This window comes from Micropterus salmoides, unplaced genomic scaffold (assembly GCF_014851395.1).
Source record: "Micropterus salmoides isolate LMB-PRFRI ecotype aquatic unplaced genomic scaffold, ASM1485139v1 Ms_hic_scaffold_1, whole genome shotgun sequence".
Taxonomy (NCBI): Eukaryota; Metazoa; Chordata; class Actinopteri; order Centrarchiformes; family Centrarchidae; genus Micropterus; species Micropterus salmoides.
In genome coordinates, this window is record NW_024040040.1 from 49,824,587 (window position 1) to 49,845,261 (window position 20,675).

General features: G+C 44.3%; 2 protein-coding genes across 4 annotated transcripts; one reads left to right on the forward strand and one right to left on the reverse strand.

Annotated features, from left to right (window-relative positions):
• Positions 1 to 2,703: 2,703 nt before the first annotated feature.
• Positions 2,704 to 6,536, reverse strand: LOC119884501 (adhesive plaque matrix protein-like). Its single transcript, XM_038694918.1, has 7 exons — positions 6,427 to 6,536; positions 6,300 to 6,346; positions 5,446 to 6,221; positions 5,035 to 5,382; positions 4,552 to 4,902; positions 2,870 to 4,407; positions 2,704 to 2,786 (listed from the first exon to the last, which is right to left on the reverse strand). Exons 1-7 carry the CDS (start codon positions 6,441 to 6,443, stop codon positions 2,756 to 2,758), a joined length of 3,108 nt encoding a protein of 1,035 aa, XP_038550846.1. The 5' UTR covers positions 6,444 to 6,536; the 3' UTR covers positions 2,704 to 2,755.
• A 1,006-nt stretch (positions 6,537 to 7,542) lies between these two features.
• On the forward strand, positions 7,543 to 16,467 carry LOC119912941 (neutral cholesterol ester hydrolase 1-like). Of its 3 annotated transcripts, none has more exons than XR_005446302.1 (6): positions 7,543 to 7,783; positions 10,925 to 11,147; positions 11,349 to 11,418; positions 12,883 to 13,054; positions 13,890 to 14,595; positions 16,328 to 16,459. XR_005446302.1 is itself a non-coding variant. In XM_038732226.1 (5 exons), exons 1-5 carry the CDS (start codon positions 7,649 to 7,651, stop codon positions 14,508 to 14,510), a joined length of 1,221 nt encoding a protein of 406 aa, XP_038588154.1. In that variant the 5' UTR covers positions 7,543 to 7,648; the 3' UTR covers positions 14,511 to 16,467. The 3 variants fall into 3 exon arrangements, 1 of the variants encoding a protein (XP_038588154.1); XR_005446301.1 differs by having other exon boundaries at positions 13,890 to 14,641; positions 16,328 to 16,438; XM_038732226.1 differs by having other exon boundaries at positions 13,890 to 16,467.
• The last annotated feature ends 4,208 nt before the right edge of the window (positions 16,468 to 20,675 follow it).

A 20,675-nucleotide genomic window follows, 5' to 3' on the forward strand; every position in this document is an offset into this window, starting at 1 on the left:
ATTATATGATTGGCCGATACGTCGCCTTTGTGTAATCCGATTGGAGCAATGAGGTGCCAATCATTTTTTTCAGCCGCTGCCTTCACACAGCAGTGCTGCCTCTAGTGGAGAGGATGTCGCCACCTCAGGCCAAAATGATGACATTGCTTCAATCTGTCAATGTCCAGGTTTCAGTTAAGTTATTTAGCAACTATTATTACCATACTTTCATAAAATATACAAAAGAATCTTGAATAAAATATATAATCATTATTATTTGTCTATTTTATACACAGGCCACATTTTGAAATGGCTGATTTTGTCCACTTTTTGAAAGCATTTGTTCAAAATATTCTAAGAAATAGCTTGCACTAAGAAATGTTGCTTTGTAAAAGGTTTATTTACACTATAAGAAAAATGCAATGCAATTTAAATGTTTAAGAAACAAATGTTTGTTGTCCAAAAAAAGTAACTTAAGCTAAAAACAACAAGTTGCTCATTACTGCATTATATTCTGTTATATTATATTAATTACCACCTGACAGCTGAATTTTTTGTTTCCCTTTATTTATAAATAAAGACATTTACACCATAAATTGGAGCAGAATGTCAAATTTCAGCATTTCAAATTTCTTCAGGATAAAATCTTCTCATCTTGTTCTCGTGCATCGTCACGCCTCGTGACCCAAGAGCATCATCACACCACTAATCTGAGCCCTTATGTCCCCACCACTTCTTAACACAAAGTGACGCCCTTGATTAAGTCCATGACCCGCAGATTGCAGATCTTTGTTAGCATTTTCCTGTAAAAGTTCAACTGGTCTTTTTAAAACTGTCCACATTAAATCATATGAGAGATGTGTTCATATGACAAACAGTTGTTTATGCTAACTAATCATTAACAGCGGTTTTCTCAGAAGTACATGTTTCCAGTTAGAGTATAATCATTTTACACAGTTTCTTATGTCTTATAGCAAGATATTTACAGAGGGTTTATCAATCAAAGCCTGGATGGGGCGGGACGTTTAAAAGATGAGATGGGTGTCGTTTACACTGACACTGGGGACATGTCAGAATCAGAATCTCAGTCACTTTTTGAAAGCTTTTGTTAAAAATATTAAACAGATTGCAACTAGAAATGTTAAATAACAACTGAAACAATGCAAGAAAACATGCAATGCAATTGAAATATAGAAGAAACAAATGTGCATTGTCCAAAAGCTGATGCCATATATTCCATTATATTTTGAATTGTCATCTGTCACCTTAATTTAGTTTCCCTTCATGTAAATAAAGACATTTCCTCCATAACTTGGTGCAGAAAATGTTTCTAGAATGCAGGAAATTAAGTGTTTAATGCGCAAAGTCCTTAATGTTATAATATTTAGTTTCATTTGTGGTTAAGGATAGAGCGATATTCCCCCCCCCCCGCCCCCACTTCAAGCACTGGTGATATGAGTAAAGTACACTGAGTACACTCAAAATGAACAACAAACTTCTCGATGTGGAAAAAGCCCTAAATAGCTTTGACATACATACCGGAAAATGATTTTTTATTTTATGTAAAGCACACTAAAAACAGGATTTATAGTCTCTTAAATCAGTTTTATTATTGAACACATTCTGCACATATTTTATAGCATCTTGATTCTCATTTTTATATAGGTTTATGTCTATTGCTGCTCGAGTCACCAACACAAATTCCTTGTATGTAAAAACTAACTTGTCAAAATAAAGCAGTTTCTAAATTTAAAGAAAGTAATCATTTACAGCAGAACATTTTCCATTATACTAATTATGGCACTGCAAAACCATAAACACTGGGTAAGAGTATAAGCAGATAGTGCCATTAAGATCACTACCCGATGCCTTTGTCCCAACAAGTCCTGTCTTGTTATATTCAAAAAAAAAAAGTTTCTCAAGGTCAGTGGGCTGCCATGATTAGTAGGGTAGTTGGGGGTAAGACACCCCCCCCCCCCCCAATATCTCTTTCCAGACCAAAAAAAAAGGTTGATTTTTTGTATGCTGAAGATTGCCAGGCTTAGGGTAATTGTATTAAAGGAAAACAGTTGACAAATCAGTGTGTTTAGTCAAGTGTATCTTTTAAAGAGGCATTTTCCCCCGCTACTGGAGTAAGAGGTAAAATAAGCACTTGCTATGCAAGCAACCGTTTCTTCCAAATTGAACCTCAGACTCTGCTAGTGGCTGTCCAGTGTCTTAATTACATCTACAAATGATAAAGAGAAATCCCCCCCCCCCCCCAACCTTGTGTGCAAGAGCCTGTTACAGCATCAACGTTACTTTAAAGTGAGTTGACAGCGGCCACAGCAATCTAGTTATCAACCTTAAGCTTCTGTGTTTAAGCTGAAAACCCCTTTCACTAGTGCACAGCGAGGCATGCAGACGTTAAACTACATTGCTTTTTTCAATTCAGGACTAGAATACTGAAACACTTCATTTCTGAAAATTTTAATAGCCTATACCTGGACTGCCAGTAAATTATTCTCTTCACTTGCTCTTTGCACATTTGACTTAGAGTTTAGTGAGTGTTTAAATATTTGTATTAACAGACGTTTTGTCCCTTTAACCTAATTTTAGATATTTGGCTGCTATAACTTTAACATATCTTACTGTTGCATTTTTCTTGCATGATAAATTGAGCCCCATAAACCGATCCCACTTGATGCCATAGACAGGGTTCTGGTCAAAAGAAACAGATTGTCAAGTAATTACAGATCAAGGTTTATTTTAAGTCATACAATGAGTCAGCTGAAGGTCATCCTTGATTCATCTTCATGTTGTAGTGCCTAAAACACATGATTTAAGGAAAATCAGTATTTGAGAACTTCAGTCATCAGATTGTTGAGTTTAATGAAAATAGTCATCTTACCCATTTGTATCCCTTTCAGGGGCAACTCCTTGTGTCGCAGTTGGCCAGCCATTGTAGTGTGGCTGCTTAGAAACCTCCAGCTGCAGGGGTGAGTAACTGATCTGCGGATACTGGGGTTTGTAGCGGTGCGGCAGCGGCACATGTACCCCCTGTGGCTGGTGGCTGGGCCACTGAGGAGGCCAGAAAGACCGGTAACTGGGCTCCTGGGGCTGGGGGACGTGGGGCAGAGAGCTAGGAGGATGGGGCTGCTGGGGCAGCAGCTGGAGCAAATAACTTGGCTCGTGGGGCACATGGCTGGGGTGCTGGGGCAGCAGATGGAGGAGATAGCTAGGCAGCTGAGACAGCAGAGAGTTAGGCAGCTGCTTGGGCAGGTAGCTGGGCTGCTGGGGCACCTGAGGCTGCTGGGGCACCTGGGGCTCAGGCCGCTGGGGCGGGTAGCTGGGCTGCTGGGGCACCTGGGGCTCAGGCCGCTGGGGCGGGTAGCTGGGCTGCTGGGGCGGGGGGCGGGGCTGCTGGGGCACCTGGGGCTCAGGCCGCTTGGGCGGGGGGCGGGGCTGCTGGGGCGGGTAGCTGGGCAGCTGGAGCACCTGAGGCTGAAACTGGTTGGGCGGGTAGCTGGGCAGCTGGAGCACCTGAGGCTGAAACTGGTTGGGCGGGTAACTAGGCCGCTTGTGCGGGTGGCTGGGCAGCTGGGGCTCCTCTGGCTCAGGCCGCTGGGGCACCTGGGGCCGCTGGGGCTCCTCTGGCTCAGGCCGCTGGGGCGGGTGGCCGGGCCGCTGGGGCACCTGGGGCTCCTCGGGCTCAGGCCGCTGGGGCGGGTGGCCGGGCCGCTGGGGCACCTGGGGCTCAGGCCGCTGGGGCGGGGGGTGGGGCTGCTGGGGCACCTGGGGCTGAAACTGGTTGGGCGGGTAACTAGGCCGCTTGTGCGGGTAGCTGGGCAGCTGGGGCACCTGGGGCTCAGGCCGCTGGGGCTCCTCTGGCTCAGGCCGCTGGGGCGGGTGGCCGGGCCGCTGGGGCACCTGGGGCCGCTGGGGCGGGTGGCTGGGCCGCTGGGGCCGCTGGCTGGGCCGCTGGGGCACCTGGGGCTGCTGGGGCACCTGGGGCTCAGGCCGCTGGGGCGGGGGGTGGGGCTGCTGGGGCACCTGGGGCTGAAACTGGTTGGGCGGGTAACTAGGCCGCTTGTGCGGGTAGCTGGGCAGCTGGGGCACCTGAGGCTGAAACTGGTTGGGCGGGTAACTAGGCAGCTGGAGCACCTGAGGCTGAAACTGGTTGGGCGGGTAACTAGGCCGCTTGTGCAGGTAGCTGGGCAGCTGGGGCACCTGGGGCTCAGGCCGCTGGGGCGGGTGGCTGGGCCGCTGGGGCACCTGGGGCCGCTGGGGCTCCTCTGGCTCAGGCCGCTGGGGCGGGTGGCCGGGCCGCTGGGGCACCTGGGGCTCAGGCCGCTGGGGCGGGGGGTGGGGCTGCTGGGGCACCTGGGGCTGAAACTGGTTGGGCGGGTAACTAGGCCGCTTGTGCGGGTAGCTGGGCAGCTGGGGCACCTGGGGCTCAGGCCGCTGGGGCGGGTGGCCGGGCCGCTGGGGCACCTGGGGCTCCTCGGGCTCAGGCCGCTGGGGCGGGTGGCCGGGCCGCTGGGGCACCTGGGGCTCAGGCCGCTGGGGCGGGGGGTGGGGCTGCTGGGGCACCTGAGGCTGAAACTGGTTGGGCGGGTAACTAGGCAGCTGGAGCACCTGAGGCTGAAACTGGTTAGGCGGGTAACTAGGCCGCTTGTGCAGGTAGCTGGGCAGCTGGGGCACCTGGGGCTCAGGCCGCTGGGGCGGGTGGCTGGGCAGCTGGGGCACCTGGGGCTCAGGCCGCTGGGGCGGGTGGCCGGGCCGCTGGGGCACCTGGGGCTGCTGGGGCACCTGGGGCTGCTGGGGCGGGTGGCTGGGCCGCTGGGGCACCTGGGGCTGCTGGGGCACCTGGGGCTGCTGGGGCACCTGGGGCTGCTGGGGCGGGTGGCTGGGCCGCTGGGGCACCTGGGGCTGCTGGGGCACCTGGGGCTGCTGGGGCGGGTGGCTGGGCCGCTGGGGCACCTGGGGCTCAGGCCGCTGGGGCACCTGGGGCTCAGGCCGCTGGGGCACCTGGGGCTCAGGCCGCTGGGGCGGGGGGCAGGGCTGCTGGGGCACCTGGGGCTGAAACTGGTTGGGCGGGTAACTAGGCCGCTTGTGCGGGTAGCTAGGGTGCTGGAGCACCTGAGGCTGAAACTGGTTGGGCGGGTAACTAGGCAGCTGGAGCACCTGAGGCTGAAACTGGTTGGGCGGGTAACTAGGCCGCTTGTGCGGGTGGCTGGGCAGCTGGGGCACCTGGGGCTCAGGCCGCTGGGGCGGGTGGCTGGGCCGCTGGGGCTCCTCTGGCTCAGGCGGGTGGCTGGGCCGCCGGGGCACCTGGGGCTCAGGCCGCTGGGGCGGGTGGCTGGGCCGCCGGGGCACCTGGGGCTCAGGCCGCTGGGGCGGGTGGCTGGGCCGCCGGGGCACCTGGGGCTGCTGGGGCACCTGGGGCTCAGGCCGCTGGGGCGGGTGGCTGGGCCGCCGGGGCACCTGGGGCTGAAACTGGTTGGGCGGGTAACTAGGCCGCTTGGGCGGGTAGCTGGGCAGCTGGGGCACCTGAGGCTGCTGGGGCACCTGGGGCTCAGGCCGCTTGGGCGGGTAGCTGGGCTGCTGGGGCGGGTAGCTAGGCAGCTGGAGCACCTGAGGCTGAAACTGGTTGGGCGGGTAGCTAGGGTGCTGGGGAATCTGGGGCCGCTTGGGCGGGTAGCTAGGGTGCTGGGGCTCCTCTGGCTGAAACGGGTTGGGCGGGTAGCTGGGCAGCTGGAGCACCTGAGGCTGAAACGGGTTGGGCGGGTAGCTAGGGTGCTGGGGAATCTGGGGCCGCTTGGGCGGGTAGCTAGGGTGCTGGGGCTCCTCTGGCTGAAACGGGTTGGGCGGGTAGCTGGGCAGCTGGGGCAACTGAGGCTGCTTGGGCAGGTAGCTATGCAGCAGGTGAGTCTGTGGATGGGGCAGAGGCCGCTGGAGCACCCGCGGTTGGGGATGAGGCAGGAAGCTAGGCAGCAGATAGCTATTCAGTTGGGGCCCCTGCAGTTGAGGCTGCTGGTGCCCCCGTGGCTGTGGTTGCTGGGGCTGGTCATAAGGATGCTGGGGGAATCTGAACAAATGCTGTAGGTTTGGCACAAACTGGTAGTTTGTTTCCTGTGATCCACTGTCTAATGGCCCTGTGCGCCATAAAGATTTGTCTCCATTGTTGAGGCTACTTGAATCTGGTTCATAGCCTGCAACTGGCACATTATCGCCATACTTCGTAGCTCCAATCCTGTAAGCTGTCAAGTAAATATATATATTTTATTCCATGCATACATTAAGCAGTTACTTAGTTTCACAAGTTCATTCAAACTTACCATTTGCTTGTTGTCTTCCAACTGCTAGCAAGGACAACAGCAGAAATCTAAAGACAGGACATCCTCAGGTTACTTTATATCTTACAGAGTTAAAAAAAATAATAAAAAATTAAATCAACAACTGTACCTTAAGAGAAATCCCATGGCTTCAGCCACAGTTGTTGGCCCTTGAAGTGACAAACTCTGTCACTTCTATCAGCACCTGCCAAACTGATTCTGTCTGAAAACAATATCTCACTCAAGGCCACACTGGAGCTCTTTTAAAAGCGGCCCCCTCTCTCACCTTGCTGACTACTTGGACACAGGTGTAAGTAGTTAAAGGCATGTGTGGCCAATTACCTGACAAGAGAGACCCACTGCATTATAAGAAGTAGAAAATGAGAAATTCAGACTTTTTCCAGTTTATTCCAGAGCTTTGTAGTATAGGAAAGACTTCAACTATTTGGTCATCTTCATTATTATTTGTTATTTCACTTGACAGAACATGATGGCTTTTCACCATATCAGCTTCAGTAAATTACCAGAAAGGGGCATTATAAACTCATGAACACTGCAATGACAGTTTATAAGTTCAGAAAAGTATATTTGTAAATGTAAAATTTTTTATGTAAGTGTAAATGAAGATAAGCATTTATTGATCCCCTGAGGGGAAATTCAGGTATTGCTGCAGGACAGAAATACGAGTTAAATAAAGCAAAAATAACAATAGAAGTAAAAAATTAAACTATTCAAGAGCAATTATAGTCAAAATCAAACAAGAGTGATAGTGATGAGATCAGTAGCAGCAAAGTTAGTAAGTTTAAACAGCGGACATCAGAATATATTGATACTTGTGAATAGAAATAGATTATAGTATATAATGTAAAAAACAGTATAAGGTTAACATAGTAATGTATTTTATATTAAATACAATACAAGGTGAAATAATATAGTATAAAATACTATATTATAGTGCAGCAATATAATATACAATATTAAAAATAATATACATAATATGTAACAAAATATATAAATCTTCCTAAATAAAAACATTTTAGATTTTTGTTATTTTTATTAAAGAATTTGTCAGAACCAGGATTTGTTTACTAACTTAAAAAAAAAACTACACTTCCCGTCAACAACTACCTTACGCAATGCAAACTACTTCCTAGAAAGAGATTTCAAAATAAAAGTAATTTTTGTTGCCGTCGCCGCAGTGAGATCGACCGAAATCATCAACCCCGGCTTTTATTTTGAAATCAAGGTCATTCCGTGTTTCGTCGATCCTTGGCGGAGTCACCGAGCGCTCGGTACCGGGGGAGTTTAATCCCGCATGAACATCAGGCTTTAAGCAAGTACAGTCCGTCGCTATGAGGCTCCGTTTAGCCGGAGCCGTGCTGATGTCGGCGGCCGCCTACTACGTCTACTTGCCGCTGCCGAGCGGCGTGAGCGAGCCGTGGAAGCTGATGCTGCTGGACGCGCTGTTCCGGAGCTTCATGCAGGCGGTGAGAGCTGCAGGATGGACAGGTTGATGTCAAGGGAAACAAGAGACAGGGAGCTGTGTCAGGGCTGGAAAAACAAGAGTCAGAATACAAAATATCTGTAAAATGATTGAAAACAAAAGACATAAAACAAGGATAGGAGACGGGTGACATATCTAGATCAGCAAAGCATTGGTAGAAATATACGTAACGTGGGAAAGAGAAGGGATGTATGGAAGAGGAGAAAATAAATTTGATATTACAGATAAGAACAGAATCATTCATTCAGAATAAACTTTAAAGAGATAAAACTATGAGATGCAATTGGAATAGAATAACATCTGAGTGCAGAGTAGAAAACAAAATAGAATATTATATACTGTACAGAATAGATTAAAATACTATACTCTAACATAGAGTAGGACATAATAGAATAAATCCAGTCACAGACACAATGGTTTTACATTGCAAGTGTTCCTGTATGGCTGAAGAACATTATCTGACTTCTAAAGCAAAAATAAAATGCTTAAAAACGCATTGTATAATCAGAAAAATGCATTATCTCAAAGCTGAAAATACATCTCTTATGTAAGACAAGATATTCCTTTATTAATCCTCTGTAGGGGAAATTCAAATTTGCCACAGCAGTACAGAGGAATGTAAAGAAAGAGGAACAAAATACAATAAAAGTACTGTAGAATCTACCCAGATGAGTGATTAAGTATATTCACACTTTATATATTTTTTGATATAATAATAACAATTATGCAGATCTAAATAAAGTCAAAGAGAATCAATGGTCACATGAGCAAGGTCACGTGCTGTAGCAGCAAGTTGACACCAGGTGAGCAGCGTGCAGCAGGTTCACGACTGTCTCAAGATGCAACAAGAGAATGACCTCTGACCTGCAACTGTTGTTTTATACAGTATATGTGGCATCGTGTGGCTTGTGCAAACTGTGACTCTGATGTAACACGTTCGGTTTTAACTTAAGCTGCTCTTGAGCTTCCATTGGCAGTTCACAAACCCAAATCTTATAATCTTATGCGTCAGTGCAGTGCAACAAGTTTTTAGCACACTCAGGACAGGTTTCCACGCCCTGCTCCTTCTTTCCTTGAGTGTATTTCTTTTTCCCACCTTATTTTAATATTAATCAATTTAAATCAACATAAAAGCAGGAAGAGGGCGATCACCTGTCATTTAAAGTGATTAAAGTGATTACGTACATTCAATAATGACATAGGTTATTCTGCATAATGAGCACTTCAAGTATTTAACCTTTTAATGCATTACTTTTACTTATTTCTAAGTGCCCGACCTGATTTCCTCGGGTAGGCTGTTCCAGAGCCTCGGGGCCCTGACAGCAAACGCTCTGTCCCCTTTAGTTTTCAGTCGAGACTCTGGAACAGACAGCAGACCTCTGCCCGAGGATCTCAAGGTACGTGCTGGTGCGTATGGGACTAAAAGGTCAGAAATATAACAAGGCGAGAGGCCATGAAGAGCTTTAAAAGTGATCAATAGAATTTTAAAGTCAATTCTAAAACATACTGGGAGCCAGTGTAATGAAGCTAAAATAGGAGTAATGTGGTCATATTTCTTTGTTCTGGTTAAAAGCCTGGCAGCTGAGTTCTGGACAGTCTGGAGTCGATCAGTAGATTTTTGGGTTAAACCGGTGAAAAGGCTGTTGCAATAATCCAGGCGTGATGAGATGAAGGCGTGTAAAATGGTCTCGGTGTCCTTAAAAGTTAACATAGATCGAATTTTTGCTATATTTCTAAGTTGATAAAGACATGATTGAACAAGCTTTGTGGTGTGCTGCTCGAAATTTAAATTACTATCAAACCAAACACCAAGGTTCTTTGCCACAGGTTAATGTGATTTACTAGGGAACCAGCAGATGGCAGTATTTGATTTGCCATCTGCTGGGACCCGATGACCAGGATTTCTGTTTTGTCTGAGTTCAGTTGGAGGAAATTATTTGACATCCATTTTTTAACTTCACAAAGGCAGTTGTTAAGTGAACTCAGCATTCCAGGGTCTGTGGATCTGACGGGCAAGTTTATTTGTGTGTCATCAGCATAAATATGAAAAGAAATGCCATGTTTATGGATAATATGTCCAAGGGGAAGCAGATACAAGGAAAACAAAATGGGTCCTAAGACCGACCCCTGAGGCACACCGTATTTAACTGGACAGAATGAGGAGACATAGTTGTTTACAGACACGCAAAACTTCCTATTTGACAGGTAGGATGAAAACCATTCTAGGGCAGTACCAGAGATCCCCACCCAGTGCCTCAGTCTGTCTAACATGATGTTGTGATCAATGGTGTCAAAAGCAGCGCTAAGGTCCAGGAGTACCAGGACTGAGCACATGCCTTCATCAGCAGACGTTAAAAGATCATTGGTGACTTTAAGCAGGGCAGTCTCAGTGCTGTGGTACTTCCTGAAACCCGATTGAAACTTTTCAAATAATTTGTTATTTTCCAGCACAGTGAGCAGCTGTTTGGACACAATTCTTTCTAGAATCTTTGCAATAAAAGGCAGTTTTGAAATTGGTCTAAAATTATGTGGGAGGGAGGGATCTAAACCAGGTTTCTTTAAAAGTGGGTTCACGCAAGCCGTTTTAAAATAATCAGGGACACAACCAGTAGATAGGGAGCTGTTGAAAACAGAGATCAAATGGGGCCCAACAGAATCTGTTACTTTCAGTAGAAACTTTGTAGGTATTACATCAAGTGGGCTGGAGGACACTCTCATTTGTGATACTGTTTTTAAAAGCTCAGACAAGTCGATGGGATAAAACTGGTTAAAACTCTCTTGTTGCTGGTGAGGAACCTCTGAGTAAGAGGCCGCGGGGGTAATAGAGGCTCGGATTGACACCACCTTATTGGTAAAATAAGATAAAAACAATTCACAGTCATCATTATATACTAAGTATAAGTACAAGATCTGAGTACTTCTTCCACCTCTGATTAAAATGTTTGTACAACCAGAAGACACTCAAAGAAAACAAACCTCTTCTTGAAGACTACTTTTCCATCTATAAAGTTCTGATTTCAGTGTCTTCCTGTACTCTGCAGGGCTGCGGGAGTCAAAGCGGAGTCCTGTCAGGTATAGAAAACTCTCTCTAACCGCGTAATAACGGGCGTGTTTGTATTTCCAGAGTGACGTGGCTCACAAGCTGGGTGTGTGCCATCGTGTCCACATGTTGAACCAGGTGGTGTCCTGGGTGGAGGTGATCGAGGCTCGCTCCTGCCCCGCCGTGCACGTGACCGACTCCACGCTGGGCGGCGTGCCCACCCGGGTCTTCCAGCCGAAAGGGGGGAAGCAGCTGAAAAGGGGGGTCCTGTATTTCCACGGTGGAGGATGGGCGCTCTGCAGCGGACGTGAGTGTTGATTTAAAACCCCTGAAAGATGCAGAAAAGGAGGATTTATGTTTTGTTTGTTTTCCCTACAGCTACAGCTGAGTCTAACAAAAAAGTCTCAAAGGAGAAAAGTCAACATTTTGGGTTAAGATGCATCACAGCGTTATATGATGTATTATTGTATATACACGATGTCACTCACTGAGTCCACCTGCTTCACAGGGATGCGATCATACGACCGGCTCTGTCGGAAAATGGCGGAGGACCTGGACTCTGTCGTCATATCGGTCGAGTAAGTCCTGTCACACTACAGCAAATTTAGAAGAAAGACTTTTTGGAGTTAATCTACTAGTTGTTGATATGTTTGTATCTAAGATTGGAACAACTTATTTCTATTCATTAATTACAATCTGATTTCTAATTTCTGATTTCTAATTAAAAGGCCAATATTGACGTTTACTAGTTCTTCAGATAGTGTACTGGAAAACGTATCTATCAAACTGTTTCCGAAGGATATGGTTTAGTTGGACAAAAATATGAGTAGTTCATGTCTGTCGTGGAAATTATATTCCTGGTGAGGGGTTGAGCAAAGAATTGAGTTACAACCAACCGTTGTCTTTGAAGAATTTATTAACAAAAGAGAATAAACAGAGAAGTTCTACAACACATATACAGAGGGTCCAGAGACCTGCTGCCTGGGGCGGCTTCGGGCGTCTGGCCCCGAGCAAAAGGGATGCATCATCATTTACACAGTCTAGGTTTCTGTGTTTTGGGGAACGGAGATCCTCTCTCGGCCTTGAATGAACATTCCAGTAGAGGAGAGGAACAACAAGAGAGGGAAAACACCAAAACAATCTCACAGCTCTGACCTAAACCCTAGTAAATGTGGACGGACTAACATAAAGAGTATAGGAGAGGAAAGGTTAAGGATAAATACAGATAAAAGATTAAATGTAAGCGGACACAATTTTCTGCCGTAACAATGTCCAGTGAAAAACCTTAAATTGTACAGTAAACAAATGAAAGAGTTTTGTTCATTATTTCCCTGAAGGATCAACTGGGACCAACTGGTCTGTCGTCCTACTTCTGGAGGTGTGTTACCGGCTGTTCCAACTTGTTTACAGATCAGACCTGCGCAAATTTAGAAGTAAAGGAAGTTGATGCAAAATCAAATTTCTACAGCCAGAACAGCCCTTTGTCAGTACACCCTCGGAAGCTTTATTTGGACTATGTTATACATATTATATTAAGTAGGAATGAAGGAATTTATATTTCAATACAAACTATTACTAGTATTTTTCACTTTCTCTATTTACCTGCACTTATTTCTGTTCTTGTGCTGAGGCAACAATCAAATTTATACCTACCTTATTTTAGCTGACGAAGGCCATGAGGTGCAGCTGAAAGCTCCTTAAAACAGCAGAGTTAGTGTTCCTTTTCAGAAGATTTTTTGTTGTGTGTAAAAAGGGAAAACCTGAATAAAAAAATTTCATTTTATAGATTTCTTTTCTTGCTTTTTATTAAATGAAACCTAATCTTTATTTACTTGCTGCAAGAATACAGTTTACAGTTTGTTAATAATGAACAGTCTCTGCTTGCATCAGGAAATTAAATTAGATATTAAATTAGATAGATAGAAATGTTAAGCCTTTCTTATTCGTCGTCCTTAAACTGAAAGACCGAAGCACCGACGCTGTCCTGGCTTTTTATACATGTTTCATTATGTAATAGAAATAATTTTGTCCCGTTGCTGCAGTTACCGTCTTGCTCCAGAGGCGGTGTTCCCGGACCAGTACCACGATGCGTTAGCGGCGTCCCGGGCTTTCCTGTCCCCTCAGGTGTTAGAGCGATACAGCATCGATCCAGAGAGGGTGTGCGTGTCTGGAGACAGCGCCGGGGGAAACCTGGCGGCCGCTGTGGCTCAGGAGGTAAAAACCCCCAAAACAAAACGAAACACACATTAGCTTTTTGCACATTTAAACATTTCACTTGTCAGCACTTGTCAGGATTTAGTTCCAGTGCCTTGAGTCGCTTGTTCACCTCTTAGTGGCAGCTTACCAGCCAGCTCACGGGCTGGTAGTAGTGATCCGATATGCAAAATACTGGATTATCACTGTATTTTTGCATGTACAGAACTGAATAGCTCTCTGTTGTGCTGAAACATAAAACAAATGCTGTGTTTGGTGAAGTCGGCCTAGTTTAACCTGCTGTTAAGAGTCCACAGAGGGGAAACCCTCAGGAGACGGTTCAGCTCGGGTCAAAATGAGGGTTAGTTCAGCCAGAAACTGCGAGCACTCAAAAAACCTTATAAGTTTGGGTTAAAGTGAAGAGTTTTAAGATGAAAAGACTAAGTGTAGAATTTTAAACAGTTTTTACTTGGCGTTTACAATCTGACCCCTTTCCGTCATAGTCATGTTCCCTGTGTAAAACAAAACGTCAGCGTTGATTTTAGTTAAGTGACGCAAGTTATATATTTATTTTAACCCAAACCATGATCTTTTCCTGAACGTAACCAAGTACTTCTAGCGTCTGAACCGCGGAGACCTACACTTCTAAAAACAACGCTAAAGGGGTATGTATGGCGTTAAAAAGCAACGCCAAGGCATCTTGACCAAGCGTCCATACGTGACAAGTTGTGTTGTCCCTTCATCAACCCAAGCGATCATCAGAATAATTTTAAAGACGCTGTGAAGACGAAGGAGTATATAAAATATTTACCCATATTATCTGGACTATAATCTAAAACCTGACTTGTGTCCGCAGCTCAGCTCAGATGACACGCTGACAGTGAAGTTCAAGGCCCAGGCGTTGATCTACCCCGTGCTGCAGGCGCTCGACTTCCATACCCCGTCCTACCAGCAGAACCAGGCCGTGCCCATCCTCTACAGGCCTGTCATGGCTCAGTTCTGGCTGCAGTACCTGGGCGCCGACTCCTCCCTGGAGCCCCTCCTGCTCGCTAACAACCACAGCTCCCTGGACCAGCCGGCCATCAGCGCCGACACGCGCTCCAAGCTGAACTGGACCGCTTTGCTCCCGGCTGAACGCAGGAGGCACTTTCGGCCGGTTGTGAAAGAAACGGGGTCGCCAGGGGTGATGGGCATGATACCGGAGCTGCTGGACGTGAGGGCGGCGCCGCTGCTGGCAGAGCAGCGGGTTCTAAGTAGGACGCCTAAAGCATACGTGATGACCTGTGAGTTTGACGTGCTGAGGGATGACGGCTTGATGTACGCAAGGCGCCTGCAGGACGCCGGCGTGACGGTGTACAGTGATCACTACGAGGACGGATTTCATGGCTGCATGGTGTTTGCGTACCTGCCAATGATGTCTCGCGTTGGACTGAGGAGCATGAACAACTATATCCGCTGGCTGGACCAGAATCTGTAGACGATCAACGTGCTCCAGATCCTCGTGAACCAGGATCTCTGGATGTTGTTTGTGGCACCGAAGATGTCCTGGAGCCAAGCGTCTGGTATTTCAGAGAGCTCCCTGTTGGATCATGTGTCCTCATGTCTTTGGTAATCAAGTGTAATCCATGTGGGGGGCCAAAATGGACTAAAAAAAATCAAACCTGTAACCTAGAAGGTCACAGGTTTGATCCACTGTCCGTCAGTAGCAACGCGTCCTGAACAAGACAAAAGATAAAACATCAACTGCTTTGGATCGGAGCGTCTGCGTAACATGTCAAATTTAAAAACAGTAGATAAGTTGCTGCAATGTGATCACCTACTCTCCTGTGTACCTAGTGTGCACCTGGAGGATTAAAGTTATATCCACTAGGGGGCAAATCAGGGCCGAATCATCAACCCTGACAGGCACCAGAAAACCTCTTTATTTTGAAACTTATCTAAACAAGGTGACACCAAAGAAGGTTACTTTAATTGTTAAGTTTCTCTTTAAAACTCATCTTGTTGTTGTGCAGCGGTTATTTACTTAAAACATCAACGCATTGCTGCTGAAAATCTCTGGGCCTGCAGGTCTAGAGTCAAATCAAGCACAAGGCGTCCCCCCTGAAACCAAAACACTTCCAATCAAATGTAACCAAAGAAAGTGACGCTTTCACACTTAAGTCAGAGGCCATAAATCCAATGCAAACCAACGGCTGGATACTTGAGGCTCATTATTTTCATTATTAAAACACTAGAGACGACATGTTAAACAACATTCACGTATTACTGATACGTAAACCAGAACTACTGCTCATAGTATCAGTGATTAAATAAAAGTGAGAGCATCCAGAACAAAAACCAAAAAACACTTTTTGTGTTTTAAACTCCAGATTTAGCTTCTTTTTTGTTTGCTGTTTTGATTTTCAGGATTCAATACTGAATAGCAGGAAATGTTTTCACAAAAATGCTCGAACTTCATTTGTTTTAAAATCCTTACGAATCATAAGTTTGTTTCATGGCGCATGAAAGGAGACACACCTGCATCGGAGGTGTCCGGTTATACCGTCCGTTACAAGAATCCAGAAACCAGTCGCAGCTCAACACTATGTCCTTTTTTCTTGTCTTGTTTATTTCTAACTTTGAGGGATATTTCACAGCTCATTCACGTTTAATCCCCAGTTTTATTCTGTTCATCATTCTCTGACCCGTCTCCAACCCGTCGCGTGTGCGCCACGGTTTTGTTCTGTCCTCTGCCCGGCGTCAACGTCTACTGGAAGCGTTTAGCCTGCCCCACAATATTGACTTGTTAATTTGTCATTTTTGTGCTTTTCCTACGTTCTTCACAGCTGTATTCGCGCTGTATTCCCACAGGGAGCTTTTTTGTGCTTCTATCATAGTTAACATGTAACATCTAAACATGTCAGCAAAATCACGCAGGCTAAGCGCTCTTATTCTGAAATTCTTCCTGTGAGCTGGTTAAGATATAATGTGCTCCTTAAATTTAAAAAAAGCCTCCGGTATCTTTCTTTAAAAACTTAAAAATGAAGAGCCTTGAATATTCTTACAATCTGACTAGTTTTAGAGGTCAAAGTCACTCAGACGTTTTCTTCAGCTTTTAGTCTTTTAAGCACTGAGACACACTGTGTGTGTGTGTGTGTGTGTGTGTGTGTGTGTGTGTGTGTGTGTGTGTGTGTGTGTGTGTGTGTGTAAAAGTATGCCAGAGTTCACATGTGCTAACTCACTGGATTGTGCAATATTGTATATTTGAAAGCGTCCCTCACCCCCTGTAACTCCACTCTCTGGTGACCTCTGTAGGGCCAATGCACTGCTGATGATGATGATGATGATGGTGATAGCTGTGAAATGCATGCGAGAGAATTATTGTATATCACCACGAGAGAAGAGATCCCAAATGGACTATCGTGTTTCCTTCCCCCACCGCTGCTGGCCCAAAACTAATATAATGGACCGACGACAGTGAACTTCAAGACAGACTCTGTGTTTGGCCTCGCGCCCAAAACGCAGCGAGCCAAGAGCGGAGCAGAAACACTGACTCGAGTGTGGTCGTTACAGGGCTTCACATTATTCAGAAAGTTGTAACACTGGCTATCAGGAGACTGTGATTTTCTCCTTTTCTCAAAGGATTCCAGACAGTTTATTGCTAACATGTGGATTTCTGCAAGCAAATTCCACACGCACACGTTTTGTGAACTTTATAGTTAAAAGTGACTGTTTTAGATGCGCATATAGTAAAATAAGTAATTTATAAATAAGAAATATGTATTTTTAAATCAGATAAGGCGATGTGTGACTGTAGAGGGAGACTTTTTAGATGCGCATATAGTAAAATAAGTCATTTTATAAATAAGAAATACGGATTTTTAAATCAGATAAGGCGATGTGTGACTGTAGAGAGAGACCTCTGAATGTTTCTAAGTGCTGTCATTTTAATGCTGGATATGAAATTACGCATTAAATAGTTTAATATTGTATAAATGCAGTTTTAATATAAGTAGAGTTATGCAACAGGTTGTTCCAGCCAAGCAAATATACATAACTGGCCCCAGATGTCCTCCTGCAGGACACACAAATCGGATAAAGTAGCTGTTCTATTGGCAACTCTAGTGGTATGCAAGGATTAGGATCGCAGTATTTCTTGTTTCCTTTATGTTTTCTTCTTTTTAATAATGTACTGTATGTGTATTATCATGTGGGGAGTTTTTTTGCAAAGGGGATTTCTCTGTCAGTGCACATGAAGTGTGACATTCCTGGACAGTGTTTCACTGCGATTACAAGACGATATGTGCAGCAGCACCTGTAGATGGCGAGCTCTGGTGGACATACTCGAGGTCCTCAGCTTTTAATAGAGGATTTGGCGTTTGATATAAGAGTGTTTATTTAGTCACAATAAGCTAAGTTAAATATGTAAAGCACCACAGCATCTTTCTAGACCCAACGGATTAATGGAATCTGATGGTGCTTGTAAGAATATTAGTAAAAATATAGAGTGAAATATTATCCAGTCATCTTAATTGTTCAGTAAGTGGATGCGTGTTACTTGTTTGTCCATAAAAGATAAGCACATGTAAATTGATCACACACAAAAAAAGCTGTAAACGAGAACAAATGCCAAACATTTGCTGCTGAAATGTGAGTACATTATTTTGCCTTTTCTCTGAATTAAAATCTCTGAAACATCTTTTGTTGGTGGACTATTTGTCGGACAAAACAAGCACATGCGATGGACATTTTCACTGTTCTTCTGACATTCAATAGGCTAAATTATTGTTTTTAAAGTCTGGGACTGTGGATATTCCTCCCCCTTCACACACTCTTAGTTGACTCGCTTGGTTTCACTGAATTCATGGATGCCTGTCACATCAGGATTATGTTGTATGATCATACAGACACAAAACAATAGCTAATATAAATATTGTTCATACTACGCCAAAGAAGAAATCTTTTTTTCACTTCCCGTGAAACAGTTTGAAGCCCCACTTGTGATGCCTGCCCCTGAATTTGAAAACCTCTGGACTAAATGATTGATTAAGAAAATGATCAGCAGATTATTTAATAAATTGTTTTGAAAACAATCTCACCACGAGGTTCATTTGGTGGCTTTACATGATCTTCATCAGGACATGGAGGTGTCATAGAGTTATACTTCACTCTTGAAGGGCTTCTCCGTGTTGGCTTAACAGAAAGAAAAATCATAAAGTGCAATAAGTTATTGTCAGATAATCACCTGTGAAATATTAGACATCAACATTGAACAGCATTTCACATGTGAACATTTCATGTGTGATAAAATCATATGTGGTTTATTAGCAGATGTATTCACATTTTAAACGAGTCGTCGGCAGATATTACATGTGTGGAATATATATTTGTGGTGTGACAACGTGAATTTTACATCTTTTTTTAAATCCAACAAACACCAATGATGTAAATAAAACTAAAATGAGAGTAAGCGTAACTTTAAGTCCTTCCCATCCTGCTAGTTCAGCTTTTATGTTGTTTTGTTTACGTCTGCAAAGTGGAGCAGTTAACTTCCTGTTTGGGGTCACGGTGTTTTCACGTGACGCACAACTTCACTGTGAAAGAGAGTTCACTCAGTTCACCCGTTGACGTCCAAAACAGCACCAGATTTGGGTTGTTGTTTTTTTTTTTTTTTTTTTACAATTTTACTAATTGATAACTGTGATGTAAAAGTATTTAAAGGGAAGATTAAGACTTCAAATCCCCCAGTTCACTAAAACGTTCACAATTGACTATATTGTGATTTATTTATGAAAAACTAAAGATTATAACACATAGAGATGTTTTTGTTGGTGCAAACTCACCATTCACACTTTATTTTTATATTTTTAAGGAAATAAACTCAAGTTAATATCTAATAAATACTCTGTAATGGTATTTTGTGAAAAACTAATAACCAAAATAGTGATTAGCTATTAGGTCCTGGTTTAATAAGTCATGAATTACGCTTATTGGTTATTACAGGAGTTAGAAATCGAGTAATCCTTTCAAATATATAGTTACACATTTTTAAATGATGTTATTAATAGCTTGTACTAAATATATTAGTGATTAAAAATATAGTAATTCCTTATTATTAGATTAAAGTTTATTATGTTACTATTTATAATAACTACAAGTCTTGTAGGTTGTTATGATGGTATAAAATACAGTTATTAAATCATAGGTCAGCTATTAAGTTGTAGTTTAAAAGTAAACTGTTATTACAAACAGTTATTTATTAAATTAAGGTGTATAACGTCACAATTTATATTTCTATAATTATTAAATAATTTTTTTAAATTATTAGTTATTCAATTATTGTAGTTCACTAAGTTTTTAATTTCCATTGGTATATATATATATACACACACACACACACACACACAGACACCATATACAGTATATATATATTTTTAAGTGTCATCAAAGTTTTTAATGGTTATTTCAGAATAAAAGTCTGACACAGGAGATGGCGCCAAATCCTCCTCCTCCTGGACACCAGCCTCCCGGCACTAAATCAGCTGTTATAAATAAATGTAGATATAATCTCTCGCATGAATCATGTGGCTTTTATTTCATTTATTCTTGTTTTTATCCCTGATTTATGGACATCATAAACCTAAATGGTTTGTCTGTGAAATATTTACACTTCAATACTTTTTTAATCCCTGGACTCAAGAGTTCCAGCTTTTGATTTGTGCCTGTGACCCGACGTCCTGCGACACTGGAGAATAATAAAAACCATCTCCATCTGTCGTGGAAAACAGGTTTCGCTCTCAGCTTGGTCTCCTCACCTCTCGCTGGAGATCAAAGACACAAGCTGGCTTTCTGTTACTTGCACTTTACTTCCTCCTCACTCGCAAACACTCGTTGTTCAAGTCAAAGCCTGCAGAGACACAGAAACCAAACCCATCGGACGACTGCGTAACATGCCTGCCAGATCATGTGATCAGAAACAGCAGCAGAGAGGTGAGCAGGAACATGCTTCTCCTGACAGACAGGTTTGTGTTTACGTGCCATTAGCAGCCTGCATCATCACACCTGCATCTGGAGCGCCACGGGGCACGCTCAGTGTTTGTCTGCTCATGACTAACACTCTTCATTTGGTGTGCGATTGCCCATCAGGACTTGATTACCCAAAAACTGTGTGTGTGAGAGTGGGTGGCAGATCAGTGAAGCAACAGCCAGCCCACTGCCAAACAGGCTGCACGACTGAGTGCAAGCTCAATGAGCATCCACTCAGCCATTGTTTTTTCCACGACCCCTTGATCCCATTTAGAGTTACAGCAGAGCAGACAACTTATCCCAGCATGCAATTCGCCTGCAGATCAGAGGGAGGATTCCACAATTCAAGATGAAATAAGTCACAGCAGGTCGACACTTTAAAGAGTCTGAGAAATGCAGATTTCTTTTGCATTAATTTAGAGGAAACAGCTGGTTTAACCTAAACACCTTAAATGGTGCGTTCAGGGGATCCTCTTCAACTCATAACTTATGTCCCAGTTCTGCTCTACATCTACGCACCTGGGCTTTTGTGTTTTTATAAAGACATAAAAACTACGTATAAACCCAAACATGGTCCCGATGCAGACAGAAAAATGCTTGATGGTCTCAGTGTGCTGTTTTCCATCAATGCAATGAT

What these genes read in the sequence shown, in the direction of transcription:
- LOC119884501 (XM_038694918.1), bottom strand. An exon ending in CCAACCAGTTTCAGCCCCAG is followed by an intron (nt 5,383 to 5,445) that starts GTGCCCCGGCGG and finishes CAGCAGCCCCAG; the next exon opens with GTGCCCCGGCGGCCCAGCCA. An exon ending in CCAACCAGTTTCAGCCCCAG is followed by an intron (nt 4,903 to 5,034) that starts GTGCCCCAGCAG and finishes CAGCAGCCCCAG; the next exon opens with GTGCCCCAGCAGCCCCAGGT.
- LOC119912941 (XM_038732226.1), top strand. Translation starts at nt 7,649, where the DNA reads ATGAGGCTCCGTTTAGCCGGAGCCGTGCTGATGTCGGCGGCCGCCTAC. An exon ending in TCCGGAGCTTCATGCAGGCG is followed by an intron (nt 7,784 to 10,924) that starts GTGAGAGCTGCA and finishes TTGTATTTCCAG; the next exon opens with AGTGACGTGGCTCACAAGCT. An exon ending in CGGCCGCTGTGGCTCAGGAG is followed by an intron (nt 13,055 to 13,889) that starts GTAAAAACCCCC and finishes TTGTGTCCGCAG; the next exon opens with CTCAGCTCAGATGACACGCT.